This window comes from Clavelina lepadiformis, chromosome 5 (genome assembly GCF_947623445.1).
Source record: "Clavelina lepadiformis chromosome 5, kaClaLepa1.1, whole genome shotgun sequence".
Lineage (NCBI taxonomy): Eukaryota > Metazoa > Chordata > Ascidiacea > Aplousobranchia > Clavelinidae > Clavelina > Clavelina lepadiformis.
The window spans coordinates 18,964,269-18,984,788 of record NC_135244.1 but is presented as its reverse complement, the minus strand read 5'-3'; the positions used below and the strand labels follow the sequence as shown (position 1 = coordinate 18,984,788).

The window sequence follows — 20,520 nt, the reverse complement described above, 5'->3', positions numbered from 1 at the left end:
CACTAAAAGGATTCAAGTAAAAATGGTGATATCACTGATACAGTATGTAGGCCTACTAGTAACTAGACATATACAGTAGGTATGAAGTGGGTAGTAAGCAGAGTTGGTGTTTTTTAAAGGTAATAAATTTATGAGAGTGTTATATTCTGGATTAATTTGGCCTAACCGAACTTGCAATTAGTGTATATAATATATACTAGTGAATGTATGGGTAGGCTGCGACTCAGTCTATAAGGCCTAGGGCTCGGCTGTTAAGCAGTAGTCCGGGTACCCTACCTAGTAAAGATACAATTACTTCATCTGTAGCTCACATCATTACATACGTATTGCAGCCTAAGATACAGTTGTGCTGAAAATAAACTTCACCTGCAACTAATCACCTTAATCCCACGCTCACGAGGTAACTAATATTATTAATCATTCCAAAACGCAAAAACTACCACAACCTTCATACTTGAATCAAACACTCAGCGGTCAGACATGTTGACTGTGTATGGCAGTGGTTCCCAAACTGTGGGCCATGATCGAACACTACGCCACCAAGACATTTTCAATGGGCCACAGAGCCATTTCAACAGATTCTACTGTTTTCTTATACTGTAGATATTATGCGCTTTGTTTTGAAAAACAAAATGTTTGCTTAAATTAAATTTTCATAGAAATTGTTTGTGCTCAAATTTACAGCACGTGGTGAGCCACGAATCGCTAATAAATAGACATTTGGACCACAAACCAAAAAAGTTTGGGAACCCCTGGTGTATGGTGACATCATAATCACTCCGATTCGTGTCAACATAAGCAGCAAACAACTTTTTGCGACACATTTTTTAGCGATAATAATTGCTATTTGCTAAACCATTAAATATTTCTGGAAAAGTTATTGGTTTGCGGCACTGGCATTTTTTCTTTGGTTTAAACTTCAAAGCTCATTTGTTGATGAACTAGTACCCCTCGCTTTAAAATAAAAATGTTTAATTCTTTTTCGAACAAATTTTTTCGTTCCATTGATTGGTTATAAGCTTTGTGCTTTTAGCCAGGAAAATGTTTAATGGCACTTATAATTTGCAATACTACGTGATGTTAATGATCAAACGTTTTAATTATTAAGGTCACTTAATATTGTTTTGTTACTTAATATGTTAAATGCAATAACTTAACAGGAAAATAGATCGGATGAATTTACACAACACGGCGACACAGCATCGCAACATAATTGCAACGAAAATTTAGGCTGCAGTCCAGCTTTTGCAAGCTTGGGAAATTATTATCGAAAACGATCGTTTTCAGAGGACAATTAAAGTGTCTTTGTCAAATAGGGGAGTAACAACATTTTCGGAACAAATGGACGATAACAGACAAGTTGAGGAGATTGAGGAAAAGAAAGCCGAAGATTACTTAACAATGGACCCTGCAGAAACAACACAAGCTAAACGAAGATCGTTTCAAGAGTACTTCCATGTTCAAAGCAAAATGCAACGCGAAAACGACTCATCAACCGACACGGCTCAAAAGCCATCACCAGTAATTTCCTCAAACAAAGACAAGGTCACTGATAACCAAGTCGTTGAAACCAGGGACGGCGCAGGCACGGACTTGCGAGCGGCTTTATACAATGTGGTTGAGGCGGGAATTGAGTTGAAGGGCATCGACATATCGCTTGAAACTCCTTTTCAGAGCTTAGCAATTGACTCTATATCGGAAGGCTTGTCTGCAGAAGAGCTTGAAGATAATACTTTTATCGATGAAGAGACGTCGTTGTTGCTTGACAAAACTGGAAATATGAACGCAGAGAAAAATGACCATGTAAGTAGCCTACATGTATTGTGCAGTAGTTATTTATGCGGTGAATGAAACCTGTTTGCCACCCATGAGTGACGTAAGCTACTATGTTTAGCAGTCGATAGAATAAGAAGACCACAAGGTTTTGCTGTCACTCATCAAAAACATTTCCCATTTCATTTTCACTATCGGCATGCTTTGTTTGCGGGCATTTACGTGTGTACAAAATAGCGAGCTAGCATGGCAGTCGTTTGAAAGCAGGAAATAATACTGGGCGATACCAATGATAATGCTTTTAATCAAGCCTTCGTTCCACCAAATGAAGGCCTACGTTTTTCATGGAGGCTGTGCTGATATAAAACATAAACTATACTGTATGAGCATTGTTAGTGCATATATAGCATTCTGTAAGCCTGCGGCATAGTCTGCGAAAACACTTTCATTTCTGAGCGGTAGTAAACCTTTTAACAATTAGCCCTCTACTTGTTTACTTCCACAACGAGCTGCGCCGTGTTAAAATGAGATCATACCCTATTTGCAATGTAAAATGCTACTTACACGACAGCGTTATCCTACGTACCGTGCAGCGTTATCGCAATGCGAGTTATACGGTATTCTGATCTCAAGCACACTGACACACAACAACGAACATTGTGCCATGCTATTGGACTTTATTCATAGAGCGCAGTCAGCAACCTCTCAGTTAAAACAACCTTCTTTACAGACCTGTGATGTTCACAGAGCGCTGTTTGAGGCAGAAGTAAAGAAGGAAATACGTCACAACGTATTATAGATTAGCGTATAAGTACAGTAGCCTATACGGCAAAAGCACGGCATTTCCGACTAAGCGTCATTATAGTTGCAATGTTAACCCGGTCGTAATTTCAAATTACGTTACGTAATGCAGACGGAGAACGACAAAAATCGGCGATCAGGAGAGAAACGAGACGAAAGCGAACTCGTGGAATCTGGCCAAGCAGCACAGAATGTTGGTGAACAAAAGAAGAAAGTTACAAAACGCAAGAAAAGCAAAACTAAAGATAAAATTGTGGAAGAAAAGTCGGATGACCAGCATAAAGTAATTGTGCAATGTGGATCGAAATTTCATTCGTGCGACCCAATGCCTGAGAATCCCAGAGACGAGTGTTGTGTTATTTTGTGAGCCTACTAAGGAAACTATAACTAACAGTTCCAAGGTACTTGGACAAAGCATATAACACGTCACATATGGTTATCAATGCTGTTGAGGTTTGTCGGTTTTTGATTTGATTGATTTGAAGTTTTGGCAGTATTAATGTAATGTTTGTACCACGTACTTACGTGGAACGATACTGTCAAGCAGTCTTTTTCTGCGAAGGTGTGTTTGTGGAGCCACAGCCTTGTATTCAAGCTTAAAATTTATTTGTTATGAACAATTTTAGTTTGAAAAATGGTGCGCTATGTTTAACGCGTGTACTGGCGTTTTTATACGATGTATGAAGAACAGAATAACTTCATCAGCGGGATTTAAGCTTAAAATGGCCTGAACAATACCATTGTATCTTTCCCATACTTCAATAAATACTATCGTGATTTCATTCCATCCTGTTATAGTTTTATTCCAGCATATTTGTTTCTTGTTGATCTTATATCTTTGATGAAATTATAGTATGGTCGCCTTATCGCATGTCATTGGCGATTTGCGCTTTAAACTTGCTGATTGCTCTGAGAAGAGCGAAAAATGCTTCAATGACGTTCAGTTGATTTGGGATGGGGTAGAAACGTGATTACCGTCCGCTTGCTTTTATGTTGCATTACAGATGTTTGGTCTGACATCACTGGATTCCGGAACGCCTGCTGGGCAGAAACTATAACCATAACCTTTAGAGCAATAATGTTTCTTAACCGAGGTGGAACGAGATTTCACGCAAAGTAAAGGATTTGAACCGCTCCGTTACTCACAAACAGTTTTTATTGCTTTAAAAGCTCAAGGTAGACATTATTCACATTTCCGGTAATTAACTTGGTCATTAATCAAAAATAAAATTGCAACTTAGGGTGTCGCAGAATTCTTTTTTACTGAAAAAGAGAGCCACGAACTAAAAAAGATTGGAAAGCAGGAACCACTGCTTCAAAATCTGATTCTTCGGGCTACATGTAGCAATTGTCTTCAAAATACCACACAAGTGTGCGCTAGATGTTTTTGAAAAAGAAGGCTGTCACTGTTTCACCATAGAAAAATGTTGCAACATATTTTTCCCATTCACCTATAACTTGAACGTTATAAATAGGCCTACCATATTTTCATCGCCTAAAAAGAGGACAATTTCGCCAGCTAGTGCAATGCAAATAGAGTTTTACGTTTAAAGAATTTATCACATGTTTTTGGTAAACTATACGCATATGCACAAGTAATGCATTCAGCTTCAAAATCATTACGTCCTTTTCTGAAACAAGGATACTTTTGCCGCAGTTCATCAGAAAACACAATAGGCCTATATCTCTTTGGCGTTATTGCTTAGCTTTATTTAGCTTTTATGGTTGTCTAAATCAAAACAATGATAAGAAAAATGGTTAGACCTCATGCTGTCGCCGAAAAGTCACTTGACTTAGGCCTCATGCCGAAAAGTCACATAAAAATATAATTGTGTTAAAAATATTAGCAAGAAAACGCAAAATGCAAAAAAGAGGACGTTTGGACATTTTTCAGTATCCTTGGAGGACAATTCATTTTTCTTTAGAAAAGAGGACATATGGTAGCCCTAAGTAACACTAATAGTAGGCTAGGCCTACAAAACTCACACCTTTGCTTTATTAACGGGCCTTTTTACATGTGAGGATCTGTCGCAATCTTTTTGGCGCAAGTTTGAACTTAACAGACCCCAAGTTCGAACTTAACTCAACATGCGCGCATGTAAAACCACGAACTTGTCGAGACGACTAGCGGTACTTTCGTTACGGTCTGTTAAGTTCGAACTTGCGCCAGAAAAATTGCGACAGATCCTCGCATGTAAAAAGGCCCAGATGTTACAGAGAACGTCGAACAATGTTTGCAATAACAATCAAAAAGTTAGGGTTGGTAGGGCAATTTGTTGGAAAACCTTTTTTAAACCAGCAATTCAGCATGCTTCATGGCTACAGTAATTTTTTGGAAATAAATACAACGTCTCGCCTAAAAGTCTTGTCGAAAGTATAAGCAACTAACTCGAAATGCGAAAAAGGAGGACATTTGGGCATTTTTGAGCGTCCTCGGAGGACCATTCACTTTTCTTGAAAAAAGAGGACAAATCCTCCTAAAAGAGGACATATGGTAGGCCTAGTTATAAACATATAAGTTATGTTTATTTATCACCTAATGCTTAAAATCTTACTTGTCTTTAATTTAACCCCAATTAGGATAAATGAAATTATCTTTTTTGTCCTTTCTCCTAACCTAACCTAACAATTTATTTTTGATCCTTTTATAGGGATGTTTTGCGAGTGAATTGGAAATTTTTTCTACTTAATTCATTTGACTAAATTTAGATAAACGTAAAACCCGCTCGCAAGAAATCTCTATGAACATCAACATTTTGCAACATTCCTCTCACAGCATTCCGTTGTTGAGATAAAAAAAATGGAATAAGTTAGGCCTACTTAAGCTATCTGTGTATCGTATTGTAGTCTTTTGACCTGTGGCGAACGACGAATACATACGTTACGAGGCGTCCTCTTGATACGCTCCTGAAATTGTAGGGGGCAAACTGAGAAGCGACTTGGAAGACACTTAACGGACATCGCCTATGGCCGCAGAAGAGAGAGAGATAGCCCCGTTACGACTTCGAGATGATCTGACTCCAATAACAGTTCCGTGACGGCTCTTCTAGACTAGCACTGCAAGTAACCGACTTTGCCAGCAATATGAGAAACGTTGGTAAAACTTGTATTGAAACAAAGTTAACCGAACGGAATAAAATAAATTGAATGAAACTCAGCACAGACACACGCGTTAATATAAGACGCCTATACACTAACTTAGGCAATTAGCGGCACATATATAAATGTGTGGAATGCGGAGTGTTGAAAGGGATCAAGGGCCCAAAGTGACACCACTATGTGGCATTAACCGCCACAGATCAACCACAAAATGTTTGCATTAAAAATGATGTTTATTAGTAAATGCACAGAAATCGAGCCCATCCGAATCATGATCCGAATAGAGAAAGAGAAATTTTTGATTATGCCTACACTAAGCTGTTCCCAAATTACTGTACAAGCAAAAAAAAAACAGTGTAAAACGCGATAAAATATGTCAGACGAGATGACAATAAAGTTATATGTAGTAAAAGTATAAAATATCGATGAAAGGGCTATAAGCCACCATTTAACCACTTTACGAGCCATGTTTCATAATCAATTTGGTCACTTTGATGGCGCGTGCGCTGCTTGGTGGTAGCTCATATTTTTGTAAAATGTAAACTATTGGAAAACTTATCCAAAAAGGGACCTGCGCACTGATATCACGCGCCAGTATCTCAATTACTCAGGAGCCAGTGGCACAAAAAACTGGCTCAGAGACTACAAGTAATACAACCAGACACAAAAAGATTAAATGTTTTTTGTCATTGGTGGTTGCTACAAGTCCGTCTCGAAATAAACCTCACCGGTACCTTTTACTTGCTTACGTGTCTTTTCGGCTGGTCTGGTACATAGGCCTACGTAAAAACAACCAAACGGTCTTCAGCGACGATATCACTCTGCCAATGTTGGTGTTTGAGTTTAGGTTAGCAAACTTATAAAAAAGGGAAAGGATTTGAACTGTAGGCTACCTATAATATCTCGACAGCCTGACCTAGCCTAGCAAGGCCTATCGTTTTTTTGTTTTTTGGTTATTGCTTGTTGGGGAAATAAAAATAAAATGCCAACCATTATATCAGTGTTTATAGGGTAGCGCGATCAAATAATAAATCCGCAAACAAATAACCAATTAGAAAAAGCAGCCAAGTCAGGTATACAGCTACAGAGATAGGGTTTGTAGGCTTGATGTGTGCAAAATTTTGGGGTCTGTTATACTTTGCACTCCACCTTAAGAGCCTGAACGGGAAGGAATTATCATGCAGGTAACAGAAAAGAAATTATGACATATAATTCCTCAATATTTAAGTACTCCATTCTACTTCATACGAAATCTTGCAAAGACACAAATTTTGGTGTGCATGAAAAGCATCTCAAACTTTTTTATTTTCACACCAATTGATAATAAGTAAACAAAAAATCTGATTGCTTGAACGACATTTATATAAATAAAGATTGATGCTTCAGTGCATGCCATCACGCCAAAATTTGCAACTTTGCACACACGAGTTCTCTTCCTAAGCTGCCATACTTTCCAGTCTGCTATAGACTGATTGATCAACACTTTTTGCATTATTCATGTGTTCCAGTTTAGCGCTACCTTAATTTTCTGCAATTTTAATTGTTTATCATTAATCTGTCTGTGCATTTACATTTCATTTTTTCCGTGTCAGATCAGAATATTTCACAGAATTCTGGACTGAACCTAAACCTGTTTGTTATTTATCTAGACTAGTCACTCGTACCTATTGTCAAGCGTTCTGTTTTAAAATTTAAAATTACTGTTCTTTGGTTAACATGGAAAGGTCATATAACCTCAGGAGTCCGGCTGTTAAAAGGTTGATGAGAGAAGCGCAAGAACTAAAAGATGCTACAAGTGAATATTCAGCAAGTCCGTTAGAAGATAATCTATTCGAATGGCATTTCACATTTCGTGGGCCAGAGGGTTCCGACTTCCATGGAGGAATTTACCATGGCAGGATTTTATTGCCCCCAGAGTATCCAATGAAACCACCGAGTATTATGCTACTAAATCACAATGGAAGATTTGAAGTGCACAAGAAAATTTGTCTCAGTATTTCAGGCTACCATCCAGAATCGTGGCAGCCGAGTTGGAGCATTAGGACAGCCATTCTGGCCATAATTGGCTTTATGCCAACCAAGGGTGACGGTGCTATTGGTGCTTTGGACTACACAGCTGAAGAACGAAAAAAACTCGCCAGAAAATCGCAGTCATTTTCATGTACTTCATGTGGAAGCATCCAAGATCTACTTGCAAAATCTTTATCAGAAAATCACTCGGAATCAGAGAAAAGAGACAGAGAGCTTGCAAAGCAGATATTATTTGCCAAACCAAAGCCGACGAAACCCTCACCAGAGAAATCTGAAACTTCTAATCCTTCAGAAAACTCTGATCCAACAAGTGCGACACAAACAAGGGAAAGTGTTACTGCTGACGATGGTGATGCTAGTGCACCTTTACAGGAAGAAAACAACGGTCAGGCGAATTCCGAAGGAGTACGACAAAGGATCCAAGCTGCTTCTGTGCAAGAAAATATCACTCAACCTTCAGCCCCAGTCAGAAATGAACCATTACCTCAGACATCCCAGAGACAAAATGACACTGCCTCTTTAGTGCTTGTTGTTGTATTGAGCGTTGCAATAGCTCTGCTTTTCTTCAGACGCCTTGATAGAGTACTTAACATTAGTTCTGGTTTGGATGGTTAATTGCTTGAATGTGTGTTGGAGAAGTGGTGCAGTATATACTATACAATTTAATTGTTAAACAATTAGCTTAAACTGCTTGGGGTGTGTTACTAGAAAAATATAGATTTAATCGGTATTATTATGTCCAAATGTGTTAATGTTGATGACTTTCATATATTTGCCCCAGATTATTGCAATGCCTCAAGTGTGTTGCAGGCAAATTGTTTTGTTTATGTGTTTTACTATTGAAAATCATCATCCATGGTAATGGCTGTAGAAATAGATATACGTTAAAATACGGAAAATCTGTTTTAAAACCAAATTCCCCCTTATGTATATTCTAAGGTTATTTTTAAAAAAATTTGATATCCTTTTTGGTGGTTGTAGAAAAAGTGAAAAATGCAGGCTTTGGAAGATATTGCAGATACATTGCAGTTGAACCAATTCTTGCTTATTAAACATGTGATGATCCACACTTCGGTTGTTTCTAAGTAATAATTATGGCTATAGCATTTTAAGTTTGTTATTTTCAGATTACATTTACAATGCATTTATTATTACATTAAGCTTTTATTTTTGCATTAAGTTTAAACTACTTATGAAATCATAAGTTTAACAAATATGTATATACATGCCATCTATTCAAGTCTTGCCCGAGGTAATACATTGACATTCCCATAGGATTTCAGTAAATGTTTCTTTAGATTGTCTTTTTTTACTGCAAAATGACTCATTTGCTGTATGGTTTTTATTTTGAATTTTCACCCAAAAGGTTTAAACTATAAGAACTTATTCTGCTCTATCTTTACCTGTAATTTGTATATTAACTTAATAAACAAATCGGGTATCCTAGAAAATTTTTGTTGTACGTATGACGTTTGATTTTAAAAAGAAAACTTGGGAAATATTTGCCAGGACTTTGCCGTGGTTACTGTCCAAGTAGTTGATATGGTTTCTTGACTACAATTAAATTGATTTGGTTTCTTATTGCAAGCACAATTGCAATTTTAGTTCGTGCTTAGCTGTAGTTTTTTATTGAGCACCATCACTTCCAATATATAGCATTGTTTTTTTTTTAATTTTTCTCCCTTGTGAAACTGGTGAAGGACAAATGTGTTGTAGGCTTATGCTCTAAGTCACAAATTTTTTTCATAATACATTTTTTTTCTGGTTGAATTTGTTAAGGTGTTGTATTTGCTGTGTGTTTTACTTTTATATGGTATGATACAGTGGTTCTCAGTCATCCTACTATTCAGGCTAAATCCCAAGACCTCAGTCATTTTGAGGACTGCACTAAAAAGTTATGACCCAGGTTAGCTAATTCATTGCATTAACTATGGGCAGAAAGATTGCACACCACTTTCAATCAAAAGCCTCCCAGAAACGATTGTTAACTATCCTATATACTTGATCAGATATTTTGTGTGACCATTTGTTCCATTTGATTTAACCATTCCATTTGACTGGTTAGTGGTTGAAGAAGCATAATTATATTGCCATTGCAATTAAAGTTGAATCTTTTTACCATAATCTCTAAAAATAAGTATGTAATTGTGATATCAGATTTCATTTTAGCTTTCAAAACGATTTATGGCCACAGAAAGGATATTTCAGGATTGCATGCAACCTTCAGAGTCACCTTTGGGAACCACTGGTATATGTTATTAAACGATGGTAGTGCCTATTCTAATAATGACTCTTGTTTAAAACCTAAATACAACCATTGTATACAAAGTGTATATAAACTGGGAATATGGATAAATATATAAAAATCGTACATAGTATTTGCTATTGTGGTGAGAATACTTTTTGATTGTACTCTATCGTTGCCTATTTTTATTTATAAGTGGTCTAGGTTCTGTGTAGTTTATGAATGTCAACAGTCCATTTGTTTTTTCGTTGTTTTTTTTAGTATTTCTGTTAAGTAATGCTTCAGCCATTTTTTGTTTGATAATAGTGTATGGTTATTAAAGGATACTTTGGTTTTAAACTAATTAGCGTTTTTGTACTACTTCCTGTTTAGGCAGTCTGTGGGTGATTGATTACATAAATATTACAAAGCAACTGTCAAGTTCTGTGTGTTAATAACAAATAATCATGGAAAGCCAGAACAACTCTGGTAAAAAAAAGAGAACTGTGGCATTTACGCCCAGCTGTGTAGATGATGAGCTTCATGTCATACCTAGCAAATCCCTGCCAAACACTGTAGATGTCTATGTAGGATTTTTAAAAGTTTGTCACAAGTAAGTTTGTTTTGGAGAGCAATAGAAACAGGTCCCTTGCAGAAAACGAAAAAATCTACAATAGTGGACACGCTAAGCAATGGATTAGAATACATATTTATTTACTTTATTAAAAAGTGCCCAAGTATGTACAGGTATTGCTGCATCATGCTTAGTGTTGTTATATTTAGCATATATTTATCTACAGCCAACTTAAACTTTGGTTGTTCAAACGAAAAAACAGCTACCAAGTCATAATGGTCCAATTAATCTAATGCAATGTTCCAATTGGTGGTTAGCTGTTGTTATTGTTATTTTCTGCACCTTTTAGTTAAAGGCTTCAAGAGTGAGTCCGCAGTCATTCACGATAATATGTTTTATTTGCCTAGGTAATAAAAGGCCATGGCTCAACACAGCGAAGTTTATATCTGGTTTGTTGGTTTTCTAGGACATTGAAAATAGTTGTATTGACCGAATCGTTTGACCAACAAATTTTCTTTTACTAGTTTGGCTCTTATTTTCGTCCTACGTATATACGTATAGTAGGAGTCGTAACTCTCAATACTTTGCTCCTGAATTGTTTCAGTTTTGCACATCCCAAATGCCTGGTGACAAACAAACATTATCAGCACAAAAAATGTGTTAGTAGAAATGCTGTTCCGTAGAAATTAAAATTCAGTTTTGACTTACAATTTTTTAGGTATTCCATCCATTTCAAGACCCCACATCACTTTAAATCAACAGAATCCATTTGCTGCTCAACACCTAGTCTTGGCCTCGCTGCAACAAAACTTCTTTTCCATGGTAATATATGTCAACATGTTATAAACATTATCTCCATGTCTGTTTCTGAGTATATTTGGAAGCACTTGTATAGAAATGATTTGGCTTTTTCAGCTAGTTCATCAGAAACTACTCCAGAAAGTGTTAACTGGTGGCACATTTAATTATCTATCTTTAAACTAAATTTTATTGTTTTTATGCTTATTCACAATACAAGACCTAAGTAATTTTTTTGCAATATGTCTACAGTATGGTAAGGTGTTTAGATTTTAAATGACCTTACAAGTTTTCAAAAAGGCAACTGATGTGAAAGTGTTTTTAACTGTTGTAGAATCACACATTCTAATGACCGTAGAATACAATTGTGAACACAAGGAAGGCGTTATCACTGAAAGTCTGAAACTCTCATCTGAATCAGGCGGCGAAGAGATGATGGTTATTTTACACATGGAAATTCTTGGTAGGTGCTCAGTGGTAATTTAACAGCTGGAACTGGCTAAAATGTGTTTTTCAAATTGCCCATGACATGGCAATGTGTTATGACTGGATGACAATGCCATGACATTTAACCATATCAGTGCTATAGCAACTACACCATGACTGAAAACTGTACAGTAAATGAGATAACAAAATACAACCATGCTGCACGGTAGATTCAAACGCTTCTTGTTTAAATTTGCCTTGCTTTGTTATCTGCAGGTAAGGACCAAGGAACACCGTCTCTCAGAGAAGGTGTGAAGTGCATAGAGCGCTTTCTTGATTATGACTCAGAGCAGAGCGACTGGCAGGGTTTCTAGCACAACATCATTCTTCATAGCATTGTTTGATATACATGTAGAACTTTGTCGATCTGACAAAATAGGATATGACAATAGAAGGAAATATAGTGGCTGTGAAGTGGAGATTATTGTTTATGTACAGTACATGATACCTTTTTAATTTGTTGTGGTTTTTATTATCTTTGAATACTATGAAACGTTTGACTAACTAACTTATGAAAAACTCTATTTACTCTTAAATCAATTTGTATTGGCATTTTGTATAAGAACTTGGACAATTTTCATCACATCTAAAATAATTAGCACATTTTAGTATGATGTTGCACAAGTTATTGTAAGTGTTGTCCAAAGTCACTATTTGTTTCCTTTTATTCTGTCAATGTCCCGTTCATTTGAATCCAGATCACTGACCAAATTTACTTCAAATTGTTCCTTTAAAAACTTTCTGACTTTTTCCATGTTGTTCAACTTTTTCATGACAATTTTGTCAAGGTGGAAATCTAAATATGTTTTCTCTATTATGGTGTTTCCCCAAAGTGCAGTGAATCCAGTATCATGATGCTGCTTACAAAAACTGTTGTGGGCAAAAGTGCTCTCTTTGCTTGTGCTATGGTAATCCAATGAAGCCTAAATCTACATTAATCGAAGTTTAATTTAACTGTCAGTTTTGCCTACTTGCTGCGAACTGTGTGTTTTAATTGGTTATAGTTGTTGTTTTGTGAAGCCCAATCGAGTAAATAGCTGAGAGTCTTCTAGCTTGCAAGGTTTGGTTTCAAATCTGTATTTAAGTTCCTACTCAGTCTTACTTGCTTTTGACTGTAACACTTGACATTCTTTTGTGTTGTAAGGTGCTTCCCCATCAAACTGCTTGTTACTTCCACTTTGTTTATCATCTTCAACATTAAGCAGTATGACACAATATTTACTTGTAGTAACTTCACTATAATGCAAACATTACAACAACTGAATTTTTGAGCTATGCTATTCTATGTTTTTGATTTTTTTTTTGCCTGGTGCCAACATTGCAATTGCAAGTCACTTTAAAAATTCCGTTTTAATGTGTTCAAAAGAATAGTGAATCATTTGAAAAATAGTTTTACTTAAAAACTATGTGTTGTCATTTGTTTATGACTGTTTGTTACTTTGAGCAATGTTGAAAATATCACTAAAGCTTTTCACATTCAAAACAACATTGCAGAACTAATAAGAAAGGATATATGAAACTTTCATACAAACGTTTACTTGTATTTAAATACATACCTGCTAGTTCAATAACATTCTTAATAATCCATTCCAGTTTATAGAACTTTTGATCCTCTTGTGGGAAAACTATTCGATATAGATCGCACTTTTGTATCTGTGGTTCTTCTGTCATAAAACTTATTGGTAATTGTAAAACTGTAGCATCAGCTATCCACTGCCCTTTATCCTTGAAGTTTATATGTTTGCATGTGAACAGTTACTAGAAAGTACTTGTATTTGTTGTTATTGTTATTACGAATTGTAAATGACTTTTTAAACTGAGTTTATTGACCAAAAACTTCTTACAGACAACACTTAACAGATTTTCCACATCATTCACATGTTTCTAAACTAACTGCGCATATTACCAGTAACGCTAGATGGCCATATTCCAATCCATATTCTTCATTACGCTTGTCATATTCCTGAGCCTTGATTACATCCACAGCAAACTGCAACTGTTTTAGAAGCCAGTAGAACAATCCACAAAGTTCATAATAAAATCCACTTCTCTTTTTAACGACTATATTATCAAACATGCCGGCAAGGTTGAGTGTTTGCAAACTTTGCGAAGCAATTGTATCATATGGGATGTGACAAACACGTTTCCAACACAGTGCCGTCAGCACATCAAGAGTAAGTTTTCATTCACCGTTGTAGTTGATCCTTCTCAGATACTGGTTCACATCCATTACGACTAAGAGCAATACTGCACTGACTATCATGTAATTTACTGCTTACACCTCAACTTGTGTCTTGTTTGGTTTAGTTAATCAATGATAATTTGCTGGCATGTCAAACTTCTTATTTAGTTGTTTTTAGTTGGATTAATTGATTGATGTTCCCATTAAACAACGTTTTATTTGTTGCTTTATAGAAATTGACGTAGGCTAACATGTCTAAAACATTGGTAGCTTTTTTTAGTGCATTATCTTTTGTGATTGCTCCAATAATTCTGATAACATGGCTTGCATTGCTGGTGGTCAGGGCCCATTATGGTAGGTGTAAAAATACAGTTTGTAAACTTTGTTAGAGTTTCTTTGTTCTTTTTTAGTGACATTTTGAATGTAAAGGTTTCGTACAACATTAGCTAACTTTTTGGTTCACGGGAAGTAGGTGGAGTTTCAGTCGTATCACCTGGACGACTACTTCTGGCTGGTATTGTTCCCATTTTCTTTGCCCTTCGTGAAGTGTCAAAGAAATCACTTACTCTCTCGGGGATTTTTGCAGGTCATTTTGGATGTTCATTATATTTGGCTATTTCTTGATTTCAGGCCATAAATTTCGTGTCTGTTGCTTCTAATCTCAGACCAAATTCTAAAAAATTTGCAGAAAATGATCAGTATTGTATACAAACTTGAAGTTCTTGGCTTATTGTTTTTACGTAGGCATTATAAGCCTATTTTATTTTCCAGCTTCTGTTGTTGGCTTTGTGTTGACTTTAGCCAATCTCTGCTTTATTGCATCCATCCTTGTTTTCTTTTTGACGTCTTCGAAACTAACGAAATTCCGAGCTGAAAGAAAAGCAAAGCAGGATGAAGAGGCAAGTGAAGGTATAATTTCCACCACCAATGGCAACTGTTTGCTTCAATCGTGCCACCTCAGCATTTAGTAAAAGTTTCTATTCTGTCTTAGTTTGCTTATAAATTATGAGTTGCTCATTACGTTTTTGCAGGCTCAGTCAGAACATGGTTAAATGTGTTGAATAATGGCGGTGTACCTACAGCTTTGGCATCACTGTATGCGGTTGAAGTTGGATGTAAAGAAACAGCCATAGACTTCGATGATCCATACCTTTATGTAAGGTTTGTAGATGTTTTTCAAATAGACAGTTTTGATTTGTGCTGTATTTCGTCTACCTGCATAATCATTGCTATACATAAAATTTTATTAATATGGAATATGACATTTTCATCTCTTAGACTAGAAAAATTCATATTTGCTGCTGTTCCACACATTTTCACGTCTTGTTTTTAGTTCATGGCTTTCAATTGCAGTTCTTGGTGCTGTAGCATCTGCATGTGGTGATACATGGGCCTCAGAAGTAGGTGCTGCTGTTGGTAAAGGGACAGCAACATTGATCACCACTGGAGAAACAGTTCCTGCTGGTAGATTTAGATAGCATTGATATTTTTTTAAGTTTTTTTTAAATTTAGAAATCATGAATCCACTCTTTTCTAGGCTATTGTATATTTGTAATACTCGCAAGTAATATCTATAGGTACAAATGGGGGTGTAACTGTGGTCGGTACTGTAGCCAGTGCATGTGGTGGTGCAGTTATTGGACTTACCTATGCCATCATGAACTACCTCACTACAGATTTAATGCAGTATGTTTTTCATTCTTGAGTAATTAACCAAATTTTTCCGATCAAGTCAATATTTTTGATCAATTAACCAACTTAAATTTATATTGCTATTGTACATATAGTTATACTGCTTTGTTTAAATTAATATAAACTTATTAAATTTTCCCATCCTTTGATCCTGCATTCTTGCTGCAGCGTTCCATGGTTCCTTATTGGCCTCGGAGCTACAGCTGGCTTTTTGGGCTCTTTTCTGGATTCTTTGTTTGGTGCTACTGCACAATATTCAGGTAAAATGAAGCACAAGTTACATCATTGTATTTGTTGCAATACCCATTGTATTTTTAGCATCAAATGAAAGATTTAAGCTTATTAAACAACAATCTCAGCATTGTCTGTATGGGTCTTTTGTTTTTGGAACATAAAGTTACACTTTTGTCTTTTGCGATAATTATTTATTGCGTAAGGATAAAACAGCCAAAATATTAGAAAACATGGTTAGCGAATGTTTCGTTTCTATCTTTAAACAACATCAGTGCTAAATAAAATAACAAACCCTTGTGACCCTGTGAAAACGCTGTTACATTATAGTTTAACAGTTTGTTTTATATAGCCCTGATGCTTAATAAGAGAAGTGCTATGACATCGTAATTGCATGTTGTTTGCTGTATGCAAGTGCATAAAGATAAGATAAGGTAGACACAAGCTACCTTCTTTAGCATTGATAATAATGTTTCATTATAAAAAGGAAACGTTTGTTAGTACCATGTTTTCCAATATTTGGGCTATTTTATTCTTACTCAAAATCACAACCCAATCTGCATGTATCATGCATCTGCATCCACCAAAGACTTTAACAGATATACTATTTTTGTAACAATTTTTCATAGGTTTTGATGAGGATTCAAAGAAAATCGTAAGTAAGCCAAGACCCGGCGTAAAACATATTTCTGGGGTTCCCCTTCTTAACAATCATGCTGTCAACTTCATAACTTGCTTTATAACTTCCATGTTAAGCCCATTTCTGTGCCGACTTTTAACAAATGTTTTTTAAATTTTCCAATGGTTATCAGTGTAAGTTATTTGCGGAGATGCACTTGTCAATTTCCTACACAGTGGAAGCCATATTAGTAAATCTTGCTCAGATCATTTTTAACTGCTTGTCAATACTGTTTGGATGTTTGTTACTTGTTCCATTGCTTATTTTTGCTGAAGTCACAATGTCACTCCAAGCTGATAAATAGTGGTATCTGGTCGCTTATACAGAAGCACAACCCACTGTGTTCATCATATCCTGTTGCTAAGATATTAAATGCTGTATTCCCAAGCAAACTGTCGTATTGCTGCTGTATTTCTTATCAGCTACCATTGCTTGCTACATATAGAATTATAGATATTGAAAGGTGACGCTCTGGTAATGTTCTAATGTCCTGATGAATATTCAAAAGGGCAGGTGTTACGTTAGTAGTGCGAGTTTGCTTTATGCGGTTAGTAATTTAAACTTGAGCTTAGAACTTCAAAACTTGAACTGAAAATGAATATGTGAAGAACTAGAACTAACCACAATCCGCAGTATGTGAATATGTCTTATGTGTATTTTGTTATGTACAATAGCATTGTTAGGTCATACTAGATATAATAATTTGGATTTATTAACGCTCTTTTGAAACATGAGTTGTTTTTATTCAGAGACGTAAATGTATATCATTTGATTTCTTATGGTTTAAGTCAGGGCTTCCCAAACTGGGGGTCGCGACCCCGCAAGGGGTCGCGTAACGAACTTCAGGGGTCGCAGAGCGTATACCAATTTTACACGAAGTACAAAATACAATCAAAACAAAATATCGTTCCAGCCTAATCAACATTGAAACCGCCTTAAGACAAGCATTAACAGATATTGAGCCACGGCTGGACTTGCTTTGTAGCAGAAAGCAGTCGCACCAATCACACTGAATAAATGTGTGTGCTTTTTTGTTTCCAGTAGCCTACATATGTGTAAAGTAGTAAGTAGGCTTTGAGTACTGGTTGCTTAAATTCAGTCTTTGCATCTCAATAAATGTCACTAATGACTAATGTATATTTCGCACTGCTAATCAATTTAAACGTGAAGGGTCGCGGAAAACTTCAGAAGTTTGAAAGGGGTCACGAGCAAAAAAGTTTGGGAAGCCCTGGTTTAAGTTACTTGTTTTGCACTACCGTATGAAAAATCTTTTTCTTTATGTGTGGAAGTTGAATTCAATCTGCAAACTATTCTATTGTTTACTATTATCAAATACAAAAGTTTTTTTGTAGGTACAAGCAACATAGGCTGTAAACAAAAGCTATAATCTAATAGATATTGTACTTATGGCTTCTAGCACTTCAAATTGGTTTGGTAACTTAGTAAAGCTTTCAAGAGTACAGCAATCTTCTTATTTCTGGGTGAGTTTAATAGAACCTTTCATTTTGTTACGTTAATGCTAGTTGTACTTGTTAAGTTTAGAAGTCTTCAGTATTTACCAAATGCGGCGTCTGACTTTATGCAGCTTTATGCTATTGCGCAAGTTGTCAAATTCCTTTTAAAAGCAATCCATTATCCAGCCTTTCATTATCTCTTTTCCAGATTGCAAGTCACAACATAAAACCTCCAGTTGTAACCTCCAGCAAAAGCAGTTGTACTTTGATAACTTCGAAGAATATCTCAAGTTCTGCTTTCCTTTCGCAAGATTCATCAGGGAAGTATTCGCGGATGGGTTCTTCCAGATTTCTCGCACACAATGTATGGAACATTCTTTATTTCATTGCTTAGAGTTGAAACTATTTTTAAGGTGTCCTTACTTTTTTACATATATTAGTTGAAGTAAATACTTTTCTATTGCATGCTTAGATCAAAGATCAAGCAGTTTACTCTCAAAAGAAAATGTACGAACTCGATGATAAATATGGATTTATTCCCAACCTCCACCGCTACTTGTCCCATAGACCAGAGCAGTTTCGGTGCCTGATGAAGTATCACAAAACAATTAAGTCAAGAGGTAACCTCACCCAACCACTTCTAAAGTTAAAATGCCACTTCTGTGGACCTATATTGATCAAGGCATTCGTGGCATGTTTAAGGTTTTTAGCATATGGCTAGGTTGGCTAGTTATAGTTGTTGCTTCCCAGTTTGGTAATGGAGTTAAACGTTTGCACAGAGAACAGTAACTTAACAGAGGAAGATCGCGAGATGATAGGACTTGCGACTAGCGCGTACAACGGTTGCTTGTATTGCGTCATATCCCACGCCGGCGCACATCGCTTGTTTTCCGGGAACCCCAGTCTTGCTGATCAGGTAGGGAACGTAAAGCATTTCATGAAGCTTTATTTTACGTGAAATCTTGCCTGTATAACATTCTACTATAGCGCACATGAAAACCCAGGTAGAAAAAACGTCAATACCAGTTGCTAACCTTGTTGCACAACTCGACGTCGGGTCACATGCAATTATCATTAGACGTATAAGGCGGACGAAGGTTATCTTAGACCCCCACCCGCCTGGGAATATTTCATTATGAAGCTATATCGTGATAACAAAGTTATATTGCTGCATTTGTTAACTTTTTTGATTAGATCGCAGTCAATTACAATCAGGCCGACTTGGACGATCGCCAGCGTGCCATTTTGTCACTATCGATGAGTGTGACGAAATGTGACGTCCTAACCGAAAAACACTTCAGCGACCTGGCTAAACACGGTTTAGACGAAGAGGACGCATGGGATATTGCGTCTTTAGCGTCGTTCTCGTCTATGATGAACAGAATGGTCACTTTTCTCGATGTAAAACCGAACGAGGAATATTACTCCTTGGGTCGTGAAAGAACTCGCAGTGAAGATCCGGATGTAGAAGAAGTGCTCTCTCGAAAGAAAGACAATCTGTGACATTCAATCCTACTATTTATGTAGAAGTATCTTTTGTCAGTATATTGTACCTTTTGCAATGCCTTCAGTTGTAGCCTTATTCTGCTTTGCTTAACTTCTTTTACATTTCAACCTTCAGCAAACCTTTCATTATTATAATCCTGCCGACGCTGTAAAATATTGCTTTTTTAAACATATTTTGGTTGTATTGGTCACATTTATTGAATGAAAAACGCAATGCAAAATGTAAATCAACAACGAGATGAGCTCTAACGTATGGTCGTCGTCTTTTTTTGTTTCAAACATTTATCTGAAAGATCTGCCCCCTCAATTGCTTTCTGTACAACTACAAATCGTTATTTTACTCGGTGTAGCGAAATATCTGTGCGAACTCATTGGGTACCGTCAAAGTGTAACTTTTGTTCCTTTTTTGTGGTGTAGGGTGCATTTTTAACACCCCTTTACCTATTTGATCCATTTTCATTTTACACAATGTTTCTCTGTTGCAGTGTTAAACGCTGTTACTTTTGCTGTACACATGTATGACGTTTTTCAGTATTCTACTGTCTAGCTAAAAATCACCCATATTGTCCATGTTGTTACTGTAATTATAAATACTTTAAAATTTTACGTTTAACGTAGCGATGAATACGGTATCTTGGTATCTTTGAATTTGGTTTATTTATCTGTTAAAATATGAGCTGGTATAAGCAGGATAAAGAAAAATCATGTTGCTCACAACGTTACTTAGCTGTGTTATTCGTGTTGTCTGTGAAGTTCAATAATTTTCTTTTTGTTTCTAACTAATAATTCTGCCTTAGCGTCATATATAGAACAGGACGAATCCCTTTAGTATGTGTCTGTTTTCACATTATTTCATTGTCGCCTATTGCACGTTTTTGAATTGCAGTTGGTCCAATAAACAATTTTTTTCGCTTGTACGTTTTCTCAAATATGTATTAAAATAAATTTTTGAACCGCCGAAGTTGTCAATAAGCCAGTCCTACTTGGGTT

The 20,520-nt window shown here is 36.3% G+C and overlaps 5 protein-coding genes across 6 annotated transcripts; all 5 read left to right on the top strand.

Moving 5' to 3' along the window:
- Positions 1–384: 384 nt before the first annotated feature.
- LOC143460942 (uncharacterized) lies at positions 385–3,591 on the top strand. The gene is made up of 3 exons (XM_076958634.1): positions 385–400; positions 1,317–1,803; positions 2,687–3,591. Exons 2-3 carry the CDS (start codon positions 1,342–1,344, stop codon positions 2,939–2,941), a joined length of 717 nt encoding a protein of 238 aa, XP_076814749.1. The 5' UTR covers positions 385–400; positions 1,317–1,341; the 3' UTR covers positions 2,942–3,591.
- A 2,824-nt stretch (positions 3,592–6,415) lies between these two features.
- Positions 6,416–10,321, top strand: LOC143458656 (ubiquitin-conjugating enzyme E2 J1-like). Its single transcript, XM_076955501.1, has one exon. The coding sequence runs from the start codon at positions 7,390–7,392 to the stop codon at positions 8,317–8,319; it is 930 nt and encodes a 309-aa protein (XP_076811616.1). The 5' UTR covers positions 6,416–7,389; the 3' UTR covers positions 8,320–10,321.
- On the top strand, positions 10,292–14,204 carry LOC143458658 (adipose-secreted signaling protein-like). Its single transcript, XM_076955503.1, has 4 exons — positions 10,292–10,541; positions 11,221–11,324; positions 11,635–11,763; positions 12,003–14,204. Exons 1-4 carry the CDS (start codon positions 10,396–10,398, stop codon positions 12,098–12,100), a joined length of 477 nt encoding a protein of 158 aa, XP_076811618.1. The 5' UTR covers positions 10,292–10,395; the 3' UTR covers positions 12,101–14,204.
- On the top strand, positions 14,181–17,922 carry LOC143458655 (transmembrane protein 19-like). Of its 2 annotated transcripts, none has more exons than XM_076955498.1 (8): positions 14,181–14,322; positions 14,438–14,554; positions 14,740–14,877; positions 15,000–15,129; positions 15,302–15,432; positions 15,546–15,654; positions 15,829–15,920; positions 16,521–17,922. In XM_076955498.1, the coding sequence occupies exons 1-8, from the start codon at positions 14,220–14,222 to the stop codon at positions 16,682–16,684; spliced, it is 984 nt and encodes a 327-aa protein (XP_076811613.1). In that variant the 5' UTR covers positions 14,181–14,219; the 3' UTR covers positions 16,685–17,922. The 2 variants fall into 2 exon arrangements, with proteins under 2 accessions (XP_076811613.1, XP_076811615.1); XM_076955500.1 differs by having other exon boundaries at positions 14,190–14,322; positions 14,441–14,554.
- LOC143458657 (uncharacterized) lies at positions 17,911–20,491 on the top strand. Its single transcript, XM_076955502.1, has 5 exons — positions 17,911–18,051; positions 18,233–18,388; positions 18,497–18,644; positions 18,804–18,940; positions 19,219–20,491. Exons 1-5 carry the CDS (start codon positions 17,977–17,979, stop codon positions 19,525–19,527), a joined length of 825 nt encoding a protein of 274 aa, XP_076811617.1. The 5' UTR covers positions 17,911–17,976; the 3' UTR covers positions 19,528–20,491.
- The last annotated feature ends 29 nt before the right edge of the window (positions 20,492–20,520 follow it).